Source organism: Mastigoproctus giganteus, chromosome 9, assembly GCF_048544385.1.
Source record: "Mastigoproctus giganteus isolate SK-2022 chromosome 9, ASM4854438v1, whole genome shotgun sequence".
In the NCBI taxonomy this organism is placed as follows: Eukaryota; Metazoa; Arthropoda; class Arachnida; order Uropygi; family Thelyphonidae; genus Mastigoproctus; species Mastigoproctus giganteus.
In genome coordinates this window covers 79,154,790-79,171,680 of record NC_143583.1, presented here as the reverse complement: position 1 = coordinate 79,171,680, position 16,891 = coordinate 79,154,790, and the positions used below count along the sequence as shown (strand labels likewise).

The 16,891-nt window shown below is 35.7% G+C and overlaps 1 protein-coding gene across 1 annotated transcript in view; it reads left to right on the top strand.

The window, feature by feature from the left end:
- The first annotated feature begins 776 nt into the window (after positions 1 to 776).
- LOC150080477 (disintegrin and metalloproteinase domain-containing protein 10-like) overlaps positions 777 to 16,891 on the top strand; it is a 540,219-nt gene continuing 524,104 nt past the window's right edge. Inside the window, exon 1 of the mRNA XM_090380704.1 lies at positions 777 to 1,493. Within this exon, the coding sequence (XP_090236830.1) occupies positions 1,388 to 1,493 (106 nt within the window). The 5' untranslated portion in view covers positions 777 to 1,387. The remainder of the gene's footprint in view (positions 1,494 to 16,891) is intronic.

The window sequence follows — 16,891 nt, the reverse complement described above, 5'->3', positions numbered from 1 at the left end:
TGTATATGAATAAAACCACAGCAATTGTGCTGCTTTTACACTTAATTTTTACCTTTAAATTTATTTCAGGCAAGAATGCATCATATACTTAATACATTCACTGGGAATTTGAATAATTAATAATCCATCACATGCGTTGCTTAAATTGATAAGCTCCCACCTAATTTCTCTCTCCCTGCAAGAACTTCACTCAAAAATCTATCTCCAGCACACAGCGCGTAAACTTAGTTATCTTAGGTTGGCTGAATAAATAGAATTATATAACAGATTGATTTTTTAGTTATATATTTATATCGCTAGGTATCCTTAATGACGAGTAATTGAACTTACTGATATATAACAAATGAATCGACAATAAAATACACACTAATCACAGGGCGAATAACTGCACAACTTCAACTTACAGTAACCCTAAGACCGCTTTACTAATAAAACTCTCCTACAATCTCGCGTCGCGAGACCGATAGGGCTCTTCCATTTATAAAGGACTTCTCCCTCCTCTGTGTAATGTAATAAACCTTCTTCGCTTTTGAATTTTGCTGTTGTAGAGAGGAAAGAGATAGTTGCATTTGTTCAAGGGGAAGAATATTTCAGCATATATTTGCAGATAAAGGAATATTTGATTCGTTATAATTTCCAATGTAAGCGTTCCTCTGCTTGAAAATTCCCGCAATACACCAACCGGAGAGGGATTAGTCCATTCGCTAGTGAGGGAGCGGATATCATGCACGATGGTTGTGTTGACGGTGTTGGCTGTTAGCAGATGGTGGGTAAAGCTTGTGCCTGAAAATTGTTTTCGCACTTCTCCGAAACTCGAGAACAGGAAAGGAATGATACACAATTAGCCAGAAATGAAATATATTGGTTATTATACGAGAATGGTGTTTTCATCTTTTCTATATTGTTCGTGGTGTATCAAACGTCACCCCTCCGTAAAGAATGATCAGTACGACGAAACCCCTCTTTGTCGTTTATTCTATATGTGTTGGGTCTTAATGATGTCAACAGCTACTCGTTAACCCGAAGACAAAATTAACGACTGAATCATGCATTTCTGCTGGAAGACGGGAACTCTTGGACTTCAGTCCTTCCAGGTATGAAGCAGTCTTGGAATAGCTTACTACACGCCATAGTTTCTAAGAAAACATAACGCCTAGTTGCGTTCGTCTGCTTAAAGCTGCAATAGCCGATCACATGCAGCCATGACCCACAGGAGATCGGAGGACCACGTACGAGCCAGTCCCTCGCTTATCTTTTTGCTAGGAAATGAGGAGAATGAGTAAGTGGAGAACGTTGGGTTAAGAATTTTTTTAAACAACTGCTTAAGCCATGCCGTTATTTGTGACGCTGAAAGAGCTCTTCTGGAGGACAGTACATCGCGACCTTAATGACATATTGTAGGGAAGGGAAGATGCGATACCCACGTTCCCTCTGGTGTGTCACAGTTGTGACCTCGACTCTGGTGTTCTCTTGCGTCCAACCTACTGGCTCAGGTAAAGATTATTAAACTTTTTTTAGTTAAACTCACGAAGTCTTGATACTCCTTATGTGTCTAACAAAAGAGATAAAAATATTCTGCAAATGTGACTTGAAATATTTTATTTTTTATATAATAATTTGTGTATATTTGTGTATTTCATTATATATATGATTCTGGCGTTTTATCTTATATATTGCCATCACTATATTTTCAGTAAGAGTTTTCATTAATTATTGAAACAAGAAATTAAATATGCAGAAAGTCTGAACGACTGTTCCCTGATTCACACTTCTCTGTATAACCCATTGAGATATGCAGGGAAGCTACTTTAACAGGATAATTTCAGTGTGGTCCTATAATCCCAAATCTTTGCGCCGACCGGGCTAGCCGAGTGGGTAAAGTACCTGCCCAGCAACACAAAGGTCGCGGGTTCGATTCCCGCCTCGGGCTTGGATCAAAGTACTGCAAAAACCTTTGGGAGGTGCAATATGGCCACAGAAGCCGATGCGCCAACAACTATCAAATCAAACCAAATCTTTGCATTCATCATTTTCTTTATATTTCATAAACAGGTAGGGCTTATAAGGACTAAAAGTTGCTTTCCATTACAATGTAATAATATATATTTTTAAATTAGATTTATTCATATATTTATTTACTTTCATTGTATTTGTATAAATATGTATATACATTGCAAGCAACATAAATATTTCTAATTCGGGAACCAATGAATTGACATTTCACAGAAATGGAATTCAGCGAACATTTTTAGTGATGTTCACTAAAAATACTTTCTGGATTCCACATTTATTTATCTGTCATTCATTCTTGAATCTATTTTCGAAATTTCATATGACTTAATTCATACTTATGTTTTTTTTTTTTTTTAGCTTGGTAATCTTATATGCTGTCACGGAGTATTCAGGGGGGGGGGGAATCACTGTATTTGTAAATATCGTTATGCTTTGGTTACTTGCAGCAAAACGTAAAACTGCCATACACTTTCTTTGAGTTATTAATGAGTTCATTGCACTGGCAACAAACATTATCTGCGCAGCTTCATCACAGTCCTCGTTTGTTTGTGCATGAAGACATAATTATTTATTTTCAGTGGCGTTGGTATTTAGACCAAGGGAAATTTAATTAAAATATAATGAACGTAAATATTTTCCTTAATTTAGAACTTAATTTTTAAATTTTAGGTATAATTTAGGAGTTCTGTCTTTGCAATGGCAGCTCACAGATTAATAGCAGTTCTCTTTAAAGATAAAATAAATAAAACAGCCGGTTACATCTAGCAGTTCAAAGACGAACATTAGTAATTTAATGTGAAATAAGCTTCCTGGATTCTTTTTTAAACAAACAAAAACAACTCATTTAAGGGTAGAAGTAATGTAAGCATTTTCAAAATTTAATTTGGCCCACTCCAACATATTTTCATTGAAGATAAACTATAATTTGATATATTTGTTATAAAATGTTTTTTCTTTTCTTTTTTCTTGAGAAATAGTATATCATATTTTATTAAGGTGAAATGTAATTACTATGGTGATAAAAATCAGTAAGTTTTTTTGTAGTTTGTGTGCACCTGCGCACGTTTTGATGTATGTTCCGACTTTTCTACTTCTATATACGTACTTTAGTAGTTGTAGGTTAATACTTAGATAATGTATTCTTTATGCATTTGAAATAAAAATGTAAATGGAGTTTTTAAAATTTTGCTACATTGATTAATTATTCATATGACATTTCTTTAAATTATATCATTTAAGAAAAATAAATTTTTGCACATCCAGTTACGGTCCTCAGAAAAAATTCTGTCTTCGCTAATCTTTTTTTTTCCTTTCTTAGCTTTTATTATTTTGTGTGGTATAATCTATGAAATAGTAGAATTCTTTGGCACTTAAGATTCCGAATGATTATCTAGAAAAGCATTTCAGTGAGCAACTCATAATATATGGACGAGTATAACACTGTTCGTTGCTTTCTAAATGGATTCGTCATTGATTTACTTTTAATCTTGGGTTATACAGTTTTTTACTATTACGCTAACCGATTACACTAAGCACATTTTATGTAAGCATTCATTAAGCTAATGAGAGAGAGACCGAGCAATTAAATATCACTTCTTACTCGTGGTTACTTTTAAATCGCCTACATAGAGCGAAATATCTCTTTAATCTTGCTTTTCCAAACTTCGGTGGAAGTATTAAATCACTCTGAGCTCCTTTTAATAAGAAAAATTTTAACAGTAGTAGTACCGTCGGGGTTTAGACGGTCGCTGCTTTCCTGCCTGACTTAGATTATTCTTTTGATTAACGTTGGTATTCTAAGTAAAAATGTAAATAAGTATAAACAGTTATTATTAATAGCGATTATTCTTCTCTATATTTCCTTTGCTTCAATCTTGCCATTGTTCATTTCCCACTTTATTTGTAGTAGTAGTAGTAGTAGTGGCACATGATGCAAGAAAGCAAGTGTAGGAGCTTATGCAGCATCAGCCAAAAAAAAAAAAAAAAATCACACCATTCCCTCCAAATGCCTGTCCAGTTCCTCCTTAAATTTATTTAACCTATCAACTTCCACAACGACAGATGGAAGTTTGTTCCAGCAATTAACCACCCGCTGGCTAAAGGCAAATTTCCGCACATCTATTCTACATCTGTCCTTTCTTAATTTGAACTTATGTCCTCGTAGGTTCGTAATCTGAACAAGTGGAAGGATCCCATCAGAATTCAGCGTGCTCAACCCATTCAAGGCCTTATAGACCTCAATCATATCACCGCGCAGGTGCCTAGTCTCCAGCCACTGCAATTTGCAGAACTTAAGCCTCTCTTGGTAAGAGAATCCCTTCATTCCCCTCACCAATCGTGTTGCTCTTCTCTGTACACGCTCAAGCAAATCTACATCCTTCCTAAAATGAGGCCTCCAGACCTGTACGCAGTACTCAAGGCGTGGCCTGACCATTGCCTTATACAGAGGGACAATCACCTCCTTTTCCCTGCTAGCAAAATTCCTATATATCATTGACAAAACCCCATTACCCGCCCTAGCAGCCTGTCTGCACTGCTCAGAAAACTTCATATCTGACTGCACAATTACTCCCAGGTCTTTTTCATTTTCTACCACCTTAAGTGTAGTACCACACAGTTGGTACGTTTCTCTGGGGTTACTTCTACCCATATGCAGTACTTTGCATTTGTCAAGGTTGAACTTCAGTTGCCACTTCTTAGCCCATCTGCCCAAATTATCTAGATCCTGTTGCAGTAGCACACTGCCATTACTGTCATTAACAACCCTGCCAACCTTTGTGTCATCTGCAAACTTCGACATTAAGCCTGATATACCTTCATCAATATCATTGATAAATACACAAAACAACAGTGGACCCAACACCGAACCCTGTGGGACTCCACTAACTACTACAACTTCATATGTAACTACGTGCATATGAAGTTGTAGGGTACTTCGTACAGGGGATAAGTTTTTCAGTGGTTTATATACGATTATGAATTCCACGGTGTATGAAGGGAAATATTGTATCTAAGCAAATGAATAGAGTAATTTTGAAATACGAAAGAGAAAATAATTATTATTTGTAAAATTACTGACCGAGAGCAGTTTCCTTTAATTTTAATATATACTTACAGTTTGCAGCTGTTCCTAAATATCCTCTTGTTTGGGCTATTTTTGTGGTAATATAAAGAGCCAATAGCAGAATAACTATTCTTTATATTTTATTTCTGCTCATAACAGTTCAGATGGTTTAATTTGCATTTATGTATGCTGTCTACCATATTTTAACTTCATAAGCATTAACATGGCGATGTTGAGCTATGAAACTTTCAGTATTAAAGGCGTGTCATAATGATAGGCTTTATTCAAGAGCAACCAAGAAAAAACAAACAAAACAAAATCCTGTAATGATTCCCTATCCCTATCAAGTAGCTCTTCCATAGAAAAAGTAATGTTAGTCAAGACAAACGGAGCCTATCTGCACCGGCTACTATGTTCATAAAGTATGAATGAAAGAAAGAATAAGAAAGGAAAATATTAATGTTTGTTTATGCTCTGAAACACGTCTCGCGATCATAATACAGGCCCTTTGAGGTTATTAGATGAATTAAGATGTTGCAGCATATTATCTAGAAAAATAGGGCACTACGAAAGATGCAGAGTTATGTAAATTAGAAAAGAAATGTAACAAACGGTGTTTAAAGAAAAACAAAAACCGCGTCTCATTTCTGCTGCTGTTTATTCGTGACAGCATCGCATCCTACGCATTCCAAAGTGCTTTGCGACGTTCTTTTAGGGAGCCTAAATACCTCAACGAATGGGTCTAATAGATCGGTGGAAGAGCGTGGAATGCAGGATAGTATTTGAAATTGGGTGTTGAGAAGCATCTCCAGTAAAATGGTCTGAATCAGTGATATTCCGAGCCTTCTACATGCATTATATATATATATATATATATATATGCAATACATTACAGTCTGTGACTAAGCATGGTAGCCGAGGAATTCATTTATTTATACTAACATTGCGACATATGAAGAATTGATAAATATATGAGGAGCATATAGTCATCATAAAAAAATGAAATTCAGAATCTGTAGGAAATTGTAGAATGATAATTTGTTAATAAAAATTAGGAAGACGGCTTTCAAATGATGCTAGAGCTTCAATTAATATTATTTTCAGTAATTTATTTTGTATTTTAAATAGTAATAGCAAAATAAATTAATGACTAAAATCCTTAAAATAACACAATGTTATAATAACAATAAATTTACGAAGGTGCCGAACAGAAACATGTAATGAAGTAAATGAACTGAAAATAATGAACTTCGAAATTGGGTTCAGTTTTTCCCCTCCACATTAATATTTGTGAGTTGTTAAATTCGCAGTTAGCTAGTTTATTTAATTAGTCTATTTAACGAAATATTAGAATTAAAAAAAATAATAAGAAAAATTCATTCAGAATTTATATACGTTTGACTTAAATATGAATAATTAATAAATAGTGTTATTATAAGTACAATAGAACATCATAAATTCGTCATGCTCGGGCTCGGCAAGTGCTGTTTTTTTGAATTTAGATTTTTTGAAGCTTACGTGCATAGCTTAAATATTCAGGGATAATTTAGTATTTTTATTAGATAATACAGCAGATCTGATCCATGTAATCTTCACAGAATGATGGTCCCCGGCATTAAACCAAATATTACTCGTACTAACAATTATATACAATTGAGTCTAGGAAATATGTAAAACAGAAAGAAATTGGTATTTGGAAATTATTAATGGAACATAATACATATATTTAGTACCTGCGGTGCTTGTTTTTAAAGTCTGGCTAGCCTATTTCCCGTCAGTCCTTGTATGGTCTACTACCCTCGAAGAAATGTTCAAAAAGTGTTTTGAAATTCTCCTAGGGTATTTGGAAATTCCACACTTTTGAGGTTCTGTTGTACGTGCTCTGTGTAAATAAAACTGTCAAGTTATGTGTACAAAAATAAAATTTAATACACTTTTGAATATGTAGAACAGAATTCTGATATCCTTCCTGTAATTTCTTTGACACAATATTTACACTTTGAGCCAGACAATTTTTAAAATCGCATTTCGACTTTCATAAAAATAAAGGAAGGGTTTACTTCCAGGGTTTGAGGGAAAGTGACCTGAAGGTATATGTTCTGTAAATGGTTATTGAAACCAAAGTTTAACGTATTATTCCTGGTGCCATTTACAGTAAGTTATAATTATTCCAAATTTTATTGTTTTTAAATTCATGTTGCATTCAAAGTTTATTATCTGAACTTATCCGGTCCCTTCCCTAGAAGGGTTGCAATAATCCAAATTACTAATAATAAATTGTCTGTAGTTCTATAGTATATGTGATCCCGAGCTGTTAATACAGAAAAAAAATGAAGTTATGAAAGTCAAACTAAAAATTAAGTTTTTTTAAATTTTAATGAATTAAAAAACTTAAACGGGAAGACAGTCCAGAAACTTTGACTAATACTGCAAAATTTCCGAGAAAATCGATGTAAAACTTTTTTTTTTTATTTATTTACTCTTCTAAATTTTTCAAATTGATATTTATCACATTTTCTAGTTTAGAATTTCGCTTTTTCATTTATAACGTGCTTTGACATTACAGCTGTGAATTACAGGCTCCGAAAAAGCGATAAGTGTTTGCCATTTTATTTACCTAATCGTTATTTTATATTGTACTTCATACGTAGTTTTATAGTTCTAGTTACGCTGGTTACTTTTAATTTAGATAGAGTTTTTGTAGATAATTACTTAATATACGTAAAACCCTTGTTTCGTTCAAATGTTGCAGCCATTGTTTTTGTATAGAGTGGTAGGGAATTCAAATTTTTAATTGTGGTAACTAGGTAGCTCTAACGTAAAATTATATAGCGTAATACGCATCACTGCATTTAGGATTCTATTAGATAGTGTAGTATTGACAATTAATTAATTAAATTTATTGATCTTATTAATTTAAAATATCATGCCCCAGACTAGAGCAGCAAAGCAACGGGCACAAAGTGGCAGGAGTGCTGTGACTCGGGGGAGAACTGAGGGGGGCGATTCTCCAACGCGTCACAGCCTAAAAAAATGTGCAACTTGTGAAATGTTTGCCGAACTCTCTAGAACAGAAGACGATCTAGCCAAGGAGGATGTCTTTATGTGTGCCAATTGCAGAGAGTGTCTATAAATTAAGCGTCAACTCAGCGTTCTAATTGGGCGTCTATGAGAGCTTGAGGTGTAGGGTAGATGCCCTCGAAGAAATTAATACGAGGGGCCTGTCAAGCTATCAGCTGCCCAACTCAACGCCAGAGCTCATTGCTGGGCATCAGGTAACCCAGCGGCAATCTCCAAGGCTGAATGTGCTGGTCCCACAGGAGTTAGTTATTGTTGGTGACTCTATTGTCAGGGAGACGGGTAATATATTGTGTAAAAAGAATAGATGGAATAGGGCCAGGGGCAAAAGTTGATGAAGTTGTAAAGCGTATATTATCTTTTAAGGGCACAAAAAGTGATATTGTACACGTTGGTACCAATGACATTAAGAGTAGGAGATCTGCACATTTACTTAACAAGTACAGGTCACAATGATGGAATAGTCGTGAGTTAGGGTTAAATTTGAAAGTGTCTGCAATTCTGCCCAGACACGGTAGGAGTGAGTACATGATGAGAGCCTTGTCAATCAATTCGGCCCTGGAGGGAATGTGCATGGCTCAAGGGGTAGAATTTTTTTCAGCGTGGTCTGTGCTTGTTAATAGGAGAGAGCTTCTACAGGGATGGGATACACTTAAATAGAAAGGGCGCAAGAATATTTGCTGATGCTATCGAGGCAGTGTTAGGTGGGTCGGAAAAACTGCTAGCTTGGGGGAATTCACAGCCTAAGAGGTTAAAACTGGCTGTAGGCAGAGGTGAAGGTGATTCTTGCAATACTTCTATTAAAATAAAGAGCGACCTGGAGCGAGGGGTGCTGGGGGTTTCAGGGACTGATGGCAGTCATCGTGAAGCAGGTGGGTATATGGGATGTGTTAGGGTAAATAAGAATAAGAATACGTGCATGTATACCAATGCTAGAAGTATAGTAAATTAATTTGATGAATTTGAAGTGTTGGTCAAGACATCAAAAGCGAATATTGTTGGGATATCAGAGACGTGGTGTCACACAGATATTAGGAATGCCGAATTGGAATTTGGGGAGTACAATGTGTACAGAAAGGATAGACAGGATAGGAAGGGAGGAGGTGTTATGCTGTTAATTAAAGAAAAACATAAAATCAAAAGAAGTGCATCCAGTTGATACAGATGAAGAGTGCACCGTTGAGTCAGTTTGGTGTGACATAAGCACTGCGAAAGCAAAAATAAGAGTAGGAGTGTGTTATAGGCCTAATGACTCGAATGAGTACATTGACCAATTGTACAGAGAAATAGAGTGGGCTAGTAAATCCGAATGTCTTAAAATGGGGGATTTTAACTTCCCAGATATTGACTGGAACTTCTGGGTTGGTCACTCACACACTAGTAAGACTTTTGGGGATTTATTGGATGATTGTTTTCTGCAGCAGCATGTTCGAGAAGCAACCAGAGAGGGTAATACTCTTGATCGGGTAATCAGCAGTGATCATTCGTGTATTAAGAATTTGCAGATAAAGGAACCACTAAGTGACAGTGATCACAGTGTACTGATGTGGGATTCACTTAAAGATATAATTACCATCAAGGGTAAAGGAACGGGTTTTTGCTTCCGTAAAAGTGAGTACAGTGGTCTCAGACAGTCTTTGAATTCTGTACAGTGGAATCAACTGATGATGTTACCAACAGCAAATTCTAAGTGGGAAGCAATCAAGGAATTAATCGTGGGAGCTACTAAAAGTTTCATACTTATTAAGAAATATTGTTCAAGGTTTAGGCCTAAATGGTTATGAAATGAACTAATGAGACTCGTGACAGAGAAGAAAAATGCATGGGATGTATATAAATTATCAGCCGACACAGAAGTCTATCGCAGATATAAGCTAGTCTGTAATTAAGTCACAAAGGAGGTTAGGCAGGCGAAGGCAGATTATGAGAAATCTTTGGCAAAGGATGCTAAGAAAAACAACAAGGATTTCTTTACTTATATAAACATTAAAAGGAAGGGGATGAATCTGATTGGTCCACTTGATATCGGTGGTTCGATTGTTGATGATCCTGCTCAGATAGCAAACAAACTGAATGAATATTTTGCATCTACATTCACACATGAGGAGTTATTAAGGTTTGAAAATGCCAGAAGGTTATCAAATTGTAGCAGGGTGCTTAATGATTTTGTAATAACTAAGAGCAAAGTGGATGAGAAATTATTGAAGTTAAACATAAGAAAGGCACCTGGGGTGGATGGGATCTATCCAGTTATATTAAAGGAGGAGGCAAAGGAAGTAAGCGAACCCTTAGCCATAATTATGAGAATATCCTTGGAGTCGAGGGAGGTCCCCACGGACTGAAGATGTGCAAATGTATCCCCATTTCACAAAGGGGGATCGAAGGGTGACACGAGTAATTACAGACCAGTTAGTTTAACTTCTGTTCCGGGTAAAATAATGGAGTCACTGGTTAAAGATGCATTACAGGATTATCTAGACAAGACTGCAGCAATAATTTAGACACAGCATGGGTTTGTTAAGGGAAAGTCTTGTCTGACAAACATGATTGGATATTATGATATGGTTACCAAGGAACTAGATGCAAAAATTAATTTTTATATCATATATTTGGATTTCAGGAAAGCTTTTGACACTGTTGCGCATGGAAGACTACAGTACAAATTGGAGCAGAATGGTATTAAGGGTAAATTGCTAGAATGGATAAAAGGATGGTTGAGTAGGAGAAGACAGAGGGTGGTAATCAATGGCACTGCTCTTCATGGATTAATGTTATTAGTGGAGTCCCATAGGGTTCGGTGTTGGGTCCACTGTTGTTTTTTATATTTATCCATGATATTGATGAAGGTATGTCAGGCTTAGTGTCGAAGTTTGCAGATGATACAAAGGTTGGCAGGGTTGTTAATGACAGTAATGGCAGTGTGCTGCTGTAACAGGATCTAGAAAATTTGGGCAGATGGGCTGAGAAGTGGCAACTGAAGTTTAACCTTGACAAATGCAAAGTACTGCATATGGGTAGAAGTAACTCCAGGGAAACGTACCAGCTGTGTGGTACTACACTTAAGGTGGTAGAAAATGGAAAAGACCTGGGAGTAATTGTGCAGTCAGATATGGAGTTTTCTGAGCAATGCAGATAGGCTGCCAGGGCAGGTCATGGGGTTTTGTCAATTATACATATATAGGAATTTTCCTAATAGGGAAAAGGAGGTGATTGTCTCTCTGTATAAGGCAATGGTCAAGCCACGCCTTGAGTTCTGCGTACAGGTCTAGAGGCCTCATTTTAGAAAGGATGTAAATTTGCTTGAGCGTGTACAGAGAAGGGCAACAAGATTGGTGATGGGAATGAAGGGATCCTCTTACCAAGAAAGGCTTAAGTTCTGCAAATTGCAGTGGCTGGAGACTAGGCATCTGCGCGGTGATCTGATTGAAGTGTATAAGTGCCTTGAATTCTGAAGGGATTCTTCCACCTGTTCAGATTATGAACCGAAGAGGGCATAAATTCAAATTAAGGAAAGACAGATGTAGAATAGATGTGCGAAAATTTACCTTTAGCCAGTGGGTTGTTAATTGCTGGAACAAACTTCCATCTGTCGTTGTGGAAGTTGATAAGTTAAATAAATTTAAAGAGGAACTGGACAAACATTTAGAGGGAATGGTTGTGTGAATTTTTTTTTTTTTTTTTAGCTGATGTTGCATAAGCTCATGCACTTGCTTTCTTGCATCACATGCCACTACTACGTTTACGTATTTAGGACTTATAATTAATATTGCAAGTTGTCCAAGAAAATTGATTTAAATTTTACTTCTCGTTTATATCTATAGTTGTAAATATGGAATATAGTAAACTACCAACATAGCGTTCTCACACTCGTGGGTAGCACAATTTGTAGAATCGCCATCCTCCCCACACCGGGTCGAAAAGACCTCAGTTCGAGTCCTCTCGATGACGTGAGGAATTTATATGGGCTTTTTTCACAACGTGGCTGAGTTAGTCGGTCTCAGGCGATGGTAGCTTGGATTTTTCTCCCGGAAACTCAAGTTTTTCGTCCATCAAACGGAAAATCGACACAGAACATACGTAATTTACAGACAGTATACATAGAGCAATATAGCATTAGTCGTTGATGCTCCTAAAATCCTACTTCAACAACGCTCTCGAAGGGGTTGGCTCCAGAGAGCACTATAAGCTGGAAAGCGTTATAAACGTATCCCATTTTTTGGAGGATATTTTTCACGGTAGATAGCGTTGATATATCTTATAGCTTTTTTGCATTGTTTATGTGGTAATGTATATTAACAGTTTATATTAGTTTAAAAACTCTCACATTTAATGTAATGTGCTTTCCTCCTTTTTGGCACGTTCAGCGTCTTTTTTTTTTTTTTTTTAAAGAGGAATGAAAACTTCTAAAAAGATGTTAATAAATTAAACTAAACATCTTGAGTGCTTCGTATAAACGTGTTGAACGTATTATTAACACAATAGTAATGCTGCCATTAATGAAATTTATTGAGGCCATGTTGAACACATGCCCATAGAAAAGGCAACTAACTATTGTATCAGCAAGGAAAGCGGACGAATAATGTTAAATTAAAAAAAAAAGCTCCCGAATAAAAAGATGAATAGCTAGACACACACTTGTAAAGAGCGAGCCCTCTACTTTCATCCCTTTCCCAAAGCCAAAAACCAAGAGGAAGGAGGAGTTATATCCTGGTTTATTCCTTCTTGGGATCTTAAAAAAAAAGCGACGTATTGGGATTGATATAGCCGTTAAAAATGAACGGTATGTCATAGAATTGATCGTGGAAACCAGGAAAGGAACATTAAAAACAGGATAGCACTTTAAGCGATATTGTTATAACGGAAGTGTACTGTTGTATGTTTTTTTTATGGAAAAAACATTTCCTTCATGAAATTTGTTAATCTATAAAAGCGCCATCTTGCGGAAGTACTAATTTGAAATACTAATAGCTTATAGGAAGCATTAATGGGACCTTAAAATAAATACTTAGAAAATTGCATTTGTTGTTAATAATTAATGATTTTAAATACAAATTAACAATCAGGTTCACACGACTTTGATTCTCTTGATATGTTTGTAAAGTTCGAGATCTCTTGATGTCATATTCTTAGATCTGTGGTAGCCATAGATAAACAGATACACAGAGGTTCTTTAAGAAGAGAAGGAAAGCAGTTATATAAAAGCCTAGTAGCGATTAATTCAGTACGAGTAGCCCGTCACCACCAAATACGGAGGATGCGTAAAGGTCAAGGAATGACCACCGCATATCCCGGAGCAATATGGCCTTAGTTGCTAATGCTCCTAAAAACCAACAAACCAAACCAATCAGTACGAGTAGAAAAAGTAAGGAAAAATCGGACAATAGCTGTTGCAAAAAATCAAACCTATCTCCTGTACAGCAAAATCAGAGCGGAGAATGTGTGTTGCATTTACAGCTAAGTTTTACTAATAGAAAACATATGATTTCATTGATAGAAATAAATTTAGTTAAAAATCTGGACTGACTGGTAGCTGCATGTTTCTGGTGTAGAGTGATAATGCACTTCAGATAGTTCTTTTTAGACATTTAGCACTTTCCTTGTCTTTTTATACGTTGTATTGTGCTTTTAACTATTAATGCATCTTACAGTTGTCATGCTGAGTCATGTTTTTACGGTAAGCCATTATTTTGTGCTATTTGTATTATGCCTGCCACTCTAGTTATAATTGCCGGTTATTAGTCTTGGAATGGTAGTTTAACTCAGTGTGGTCAGTGATAACCATACTGGTGTTAAAGGTATGGGTACATATATTTTATGTGTATTATTATTCAGTAAGACGTCTCAAAACGATCTTTTATTTATAAAATTTGCTATGTGTACATTGTTATTATATTAATTATTAATTGTTATTATCATTAGAGGAAAAACTGCCAAAAATATTAAAAAATTAATACTCCGGGCAGTTTTTTCCTGTGTCCGCAGATGGATATATGTCAATTCCAACAATGGTGATACTGTCATAAACTCATTTAGAGTTTATGGCAGTTCCACTTTAGACTTTGCCTGTTCCCGGCAAAGTCTGAAGTGGAACTTTTACTCTCAGTGCATTTTCGATAGCTAACTTTAAGTCCATGCTTAATCTCTGGATTGGATTTTTAATCTATTATGGTTGCCATAGTTTCTTATGAACCTCTAAAGTGAATTTTCAAATCTCATGTCTAAAGGTATGGTTACGCAAAATGCGTGTAGTATCCTACCGACTGTAATTTATAAATCATAATGACAAAATGACTAGAAACTTTCAGGCTATGTTACTAACTGATGGAAGGGAGCACTATCGGAGGAGAGGTGGGAGAGTGTCATTGACAGAACGACGGAGTCAACGTTGAACGTATTGTTTTGTCAACTACGCGTAAGATATATACGTACATTACAATTCTAGGTATGGTTATTTAAGTGGTTAATTCGTGTGAAAAAGGTCTTAGTTTGAATCCCTTTTCAGTGGAAGGAACTGCTGTGGCTTTTTTCTCACAGCGTGGTCGAGTTAGGCGGTCTTACTTGCGCGTATTATATGGTCTTACCCAACCCTGTAGTAGATGTAATTTACAGAAATGATATACTGTTGCATCATGGCCGTGGATGCACAAATTCAAAAACAACCCAAGCCAAAGCCATTAAGTTTTATAATGAATTAGGATTGTTGTATCTCTTCTATACGTATATAAATGTATTCTATATATATGTATTCTATATATATATATATATATATATATATATATATATTCTGTATTTTCTATACATATATATTCTGTGTCATCACAGTGTACCACGGATCAGTTTAAATAGCGTTTGGTAGCAGCCTTACATAAGATAATATACATATCTGTATACACGTCGATATATATATATATATATAAAAAGGTATATACTCCTAACTAAACTCTCGTGGGTAGCAGAGTTGACATTACCATTGTCCTCCCAACACCAGTGTGGAAAAGACTTGAGTTCGAATCTCATCAGTGACGCGCGAGGAATTTTATGGCCTTTTTTCACAACGTGGCTGAGTTATTCGGAGAGGGTCTGAGGGGTTTTTCCAGCAAATAGGCAAATCAACCACAGAACATATGCAGTTTACAGACATAATATTGTATATAGCGAAATATGGGCTAAGTCGCTGATGCGCATTAAAAACTCTACATCAACAATCCAATCATTTAAATATGTGTAATGTTTCTATTTCCTACTTGTTAATTTGTTATTTTGTGCAGTGCGACCTCCGTCCAAACTGTTCGATCAACAACAGAGGAGATCAGTGTTTAATGGAGATAGATCTTCTTAGAATTCGCAATGGATATTTGTTTTAGTGGTGGTTCTAGTTACCTGGTTTGTTAATTGTGACTTTTCAATAATGTTTATTTCTAATTTTTGCTTTTTGAATCGTTTAGTGTAAATTTAAAAAGATAATGCCATTTCCATTCTTATTCTTTTGTATTATGGCGAGGCACAGTTGACGTTCCAATTTTTATTATTACAAAATGCATGTGCTCTTCTTACCATAGTTTATCATAAATATTTAACACCTGTTGTTTCATTTTGCGATATCGATATTACAAAGTTTACATGTATGACTTAGCAAAGCGGGAAATGCGCGCTTTGCGTGTGTAGATACAGCAAGACGATACATCTGATCCAGTTTTCAGATAAGTACAGGTACGCCTATTAAAAAAAAAAACAAAAAAAAACATGTATAGCTGTCTGATATCTGATTTGAATATTAATCATAACTTCGTGTGTTTATTAGCAATCATATTTATGTTAACAGTTTGATTTATTCAGCTGAATAAATCGAGCATGTTTCTTTCTGGTTTAATTTTTACCAATAACAGCGATATGATATTTTAATTAAAACATTGCTCTCTTCTACGAGATCGGAAAATGATTTGGACGTTACTTTATGTGCACAATATTTTGATTGTCTAATATCCGAACAAGGCCGAAGTTATACAGAACTGGTTCCAGAAACGTGAGCCTGAATTCACTATACTCCGGTGAACTTCTTGGGCACAAGATCTCAATTCAGTTGAGCACTTGTAGGATGAAGTGGAACAATATATTTGGAGTAGCGGTCTGAAAGCGTCCAATTTGCAACAATTGTGGGAAGCAATCGAGTTAACATGGATCAGCATGAAGCATGCTTTTGACACCTCGTTGAATCTATACCCCAACGGATCCAAACTGTTTTGAGGACTACTTATTCTCTGTTAAGTAGGTGTACCCAATAAATTGGCTGTCATATATATAAAAATTCATCCAATATTATGCGAACATACAGCATCTACAGTTTTTAGCTTTCTTGCTATGCGTACCTATGCATACCTATGCTAAGCGTGAGCTGGAATCAGCCTATTGTTTAAACGTATCCTATTCGTTGGTGAAACGGATGGATAGTTTTTATTTTTTATCATCTAAATCTAATCAAATATCTGTTTTGGCAGTTTTGGCGTAGAGTAAAGAAATTTGCCGAATTCATTTATAATTTACAAGTTATGTGTTGGTAAAACATGCCGTTTTTTATTCATGATATTAGGTAAGGATATTATTCAGGATATTAGAGCTGGAAAAGGAATTAGAAAATGTGAATTGGAATATCATCGGTTTGGCTGAAACAAGAAGAAGAAATGAATCACTTATAAGTTTATCAAGTGGAAATCTGCTGTACACCAATGGAAACAGTGA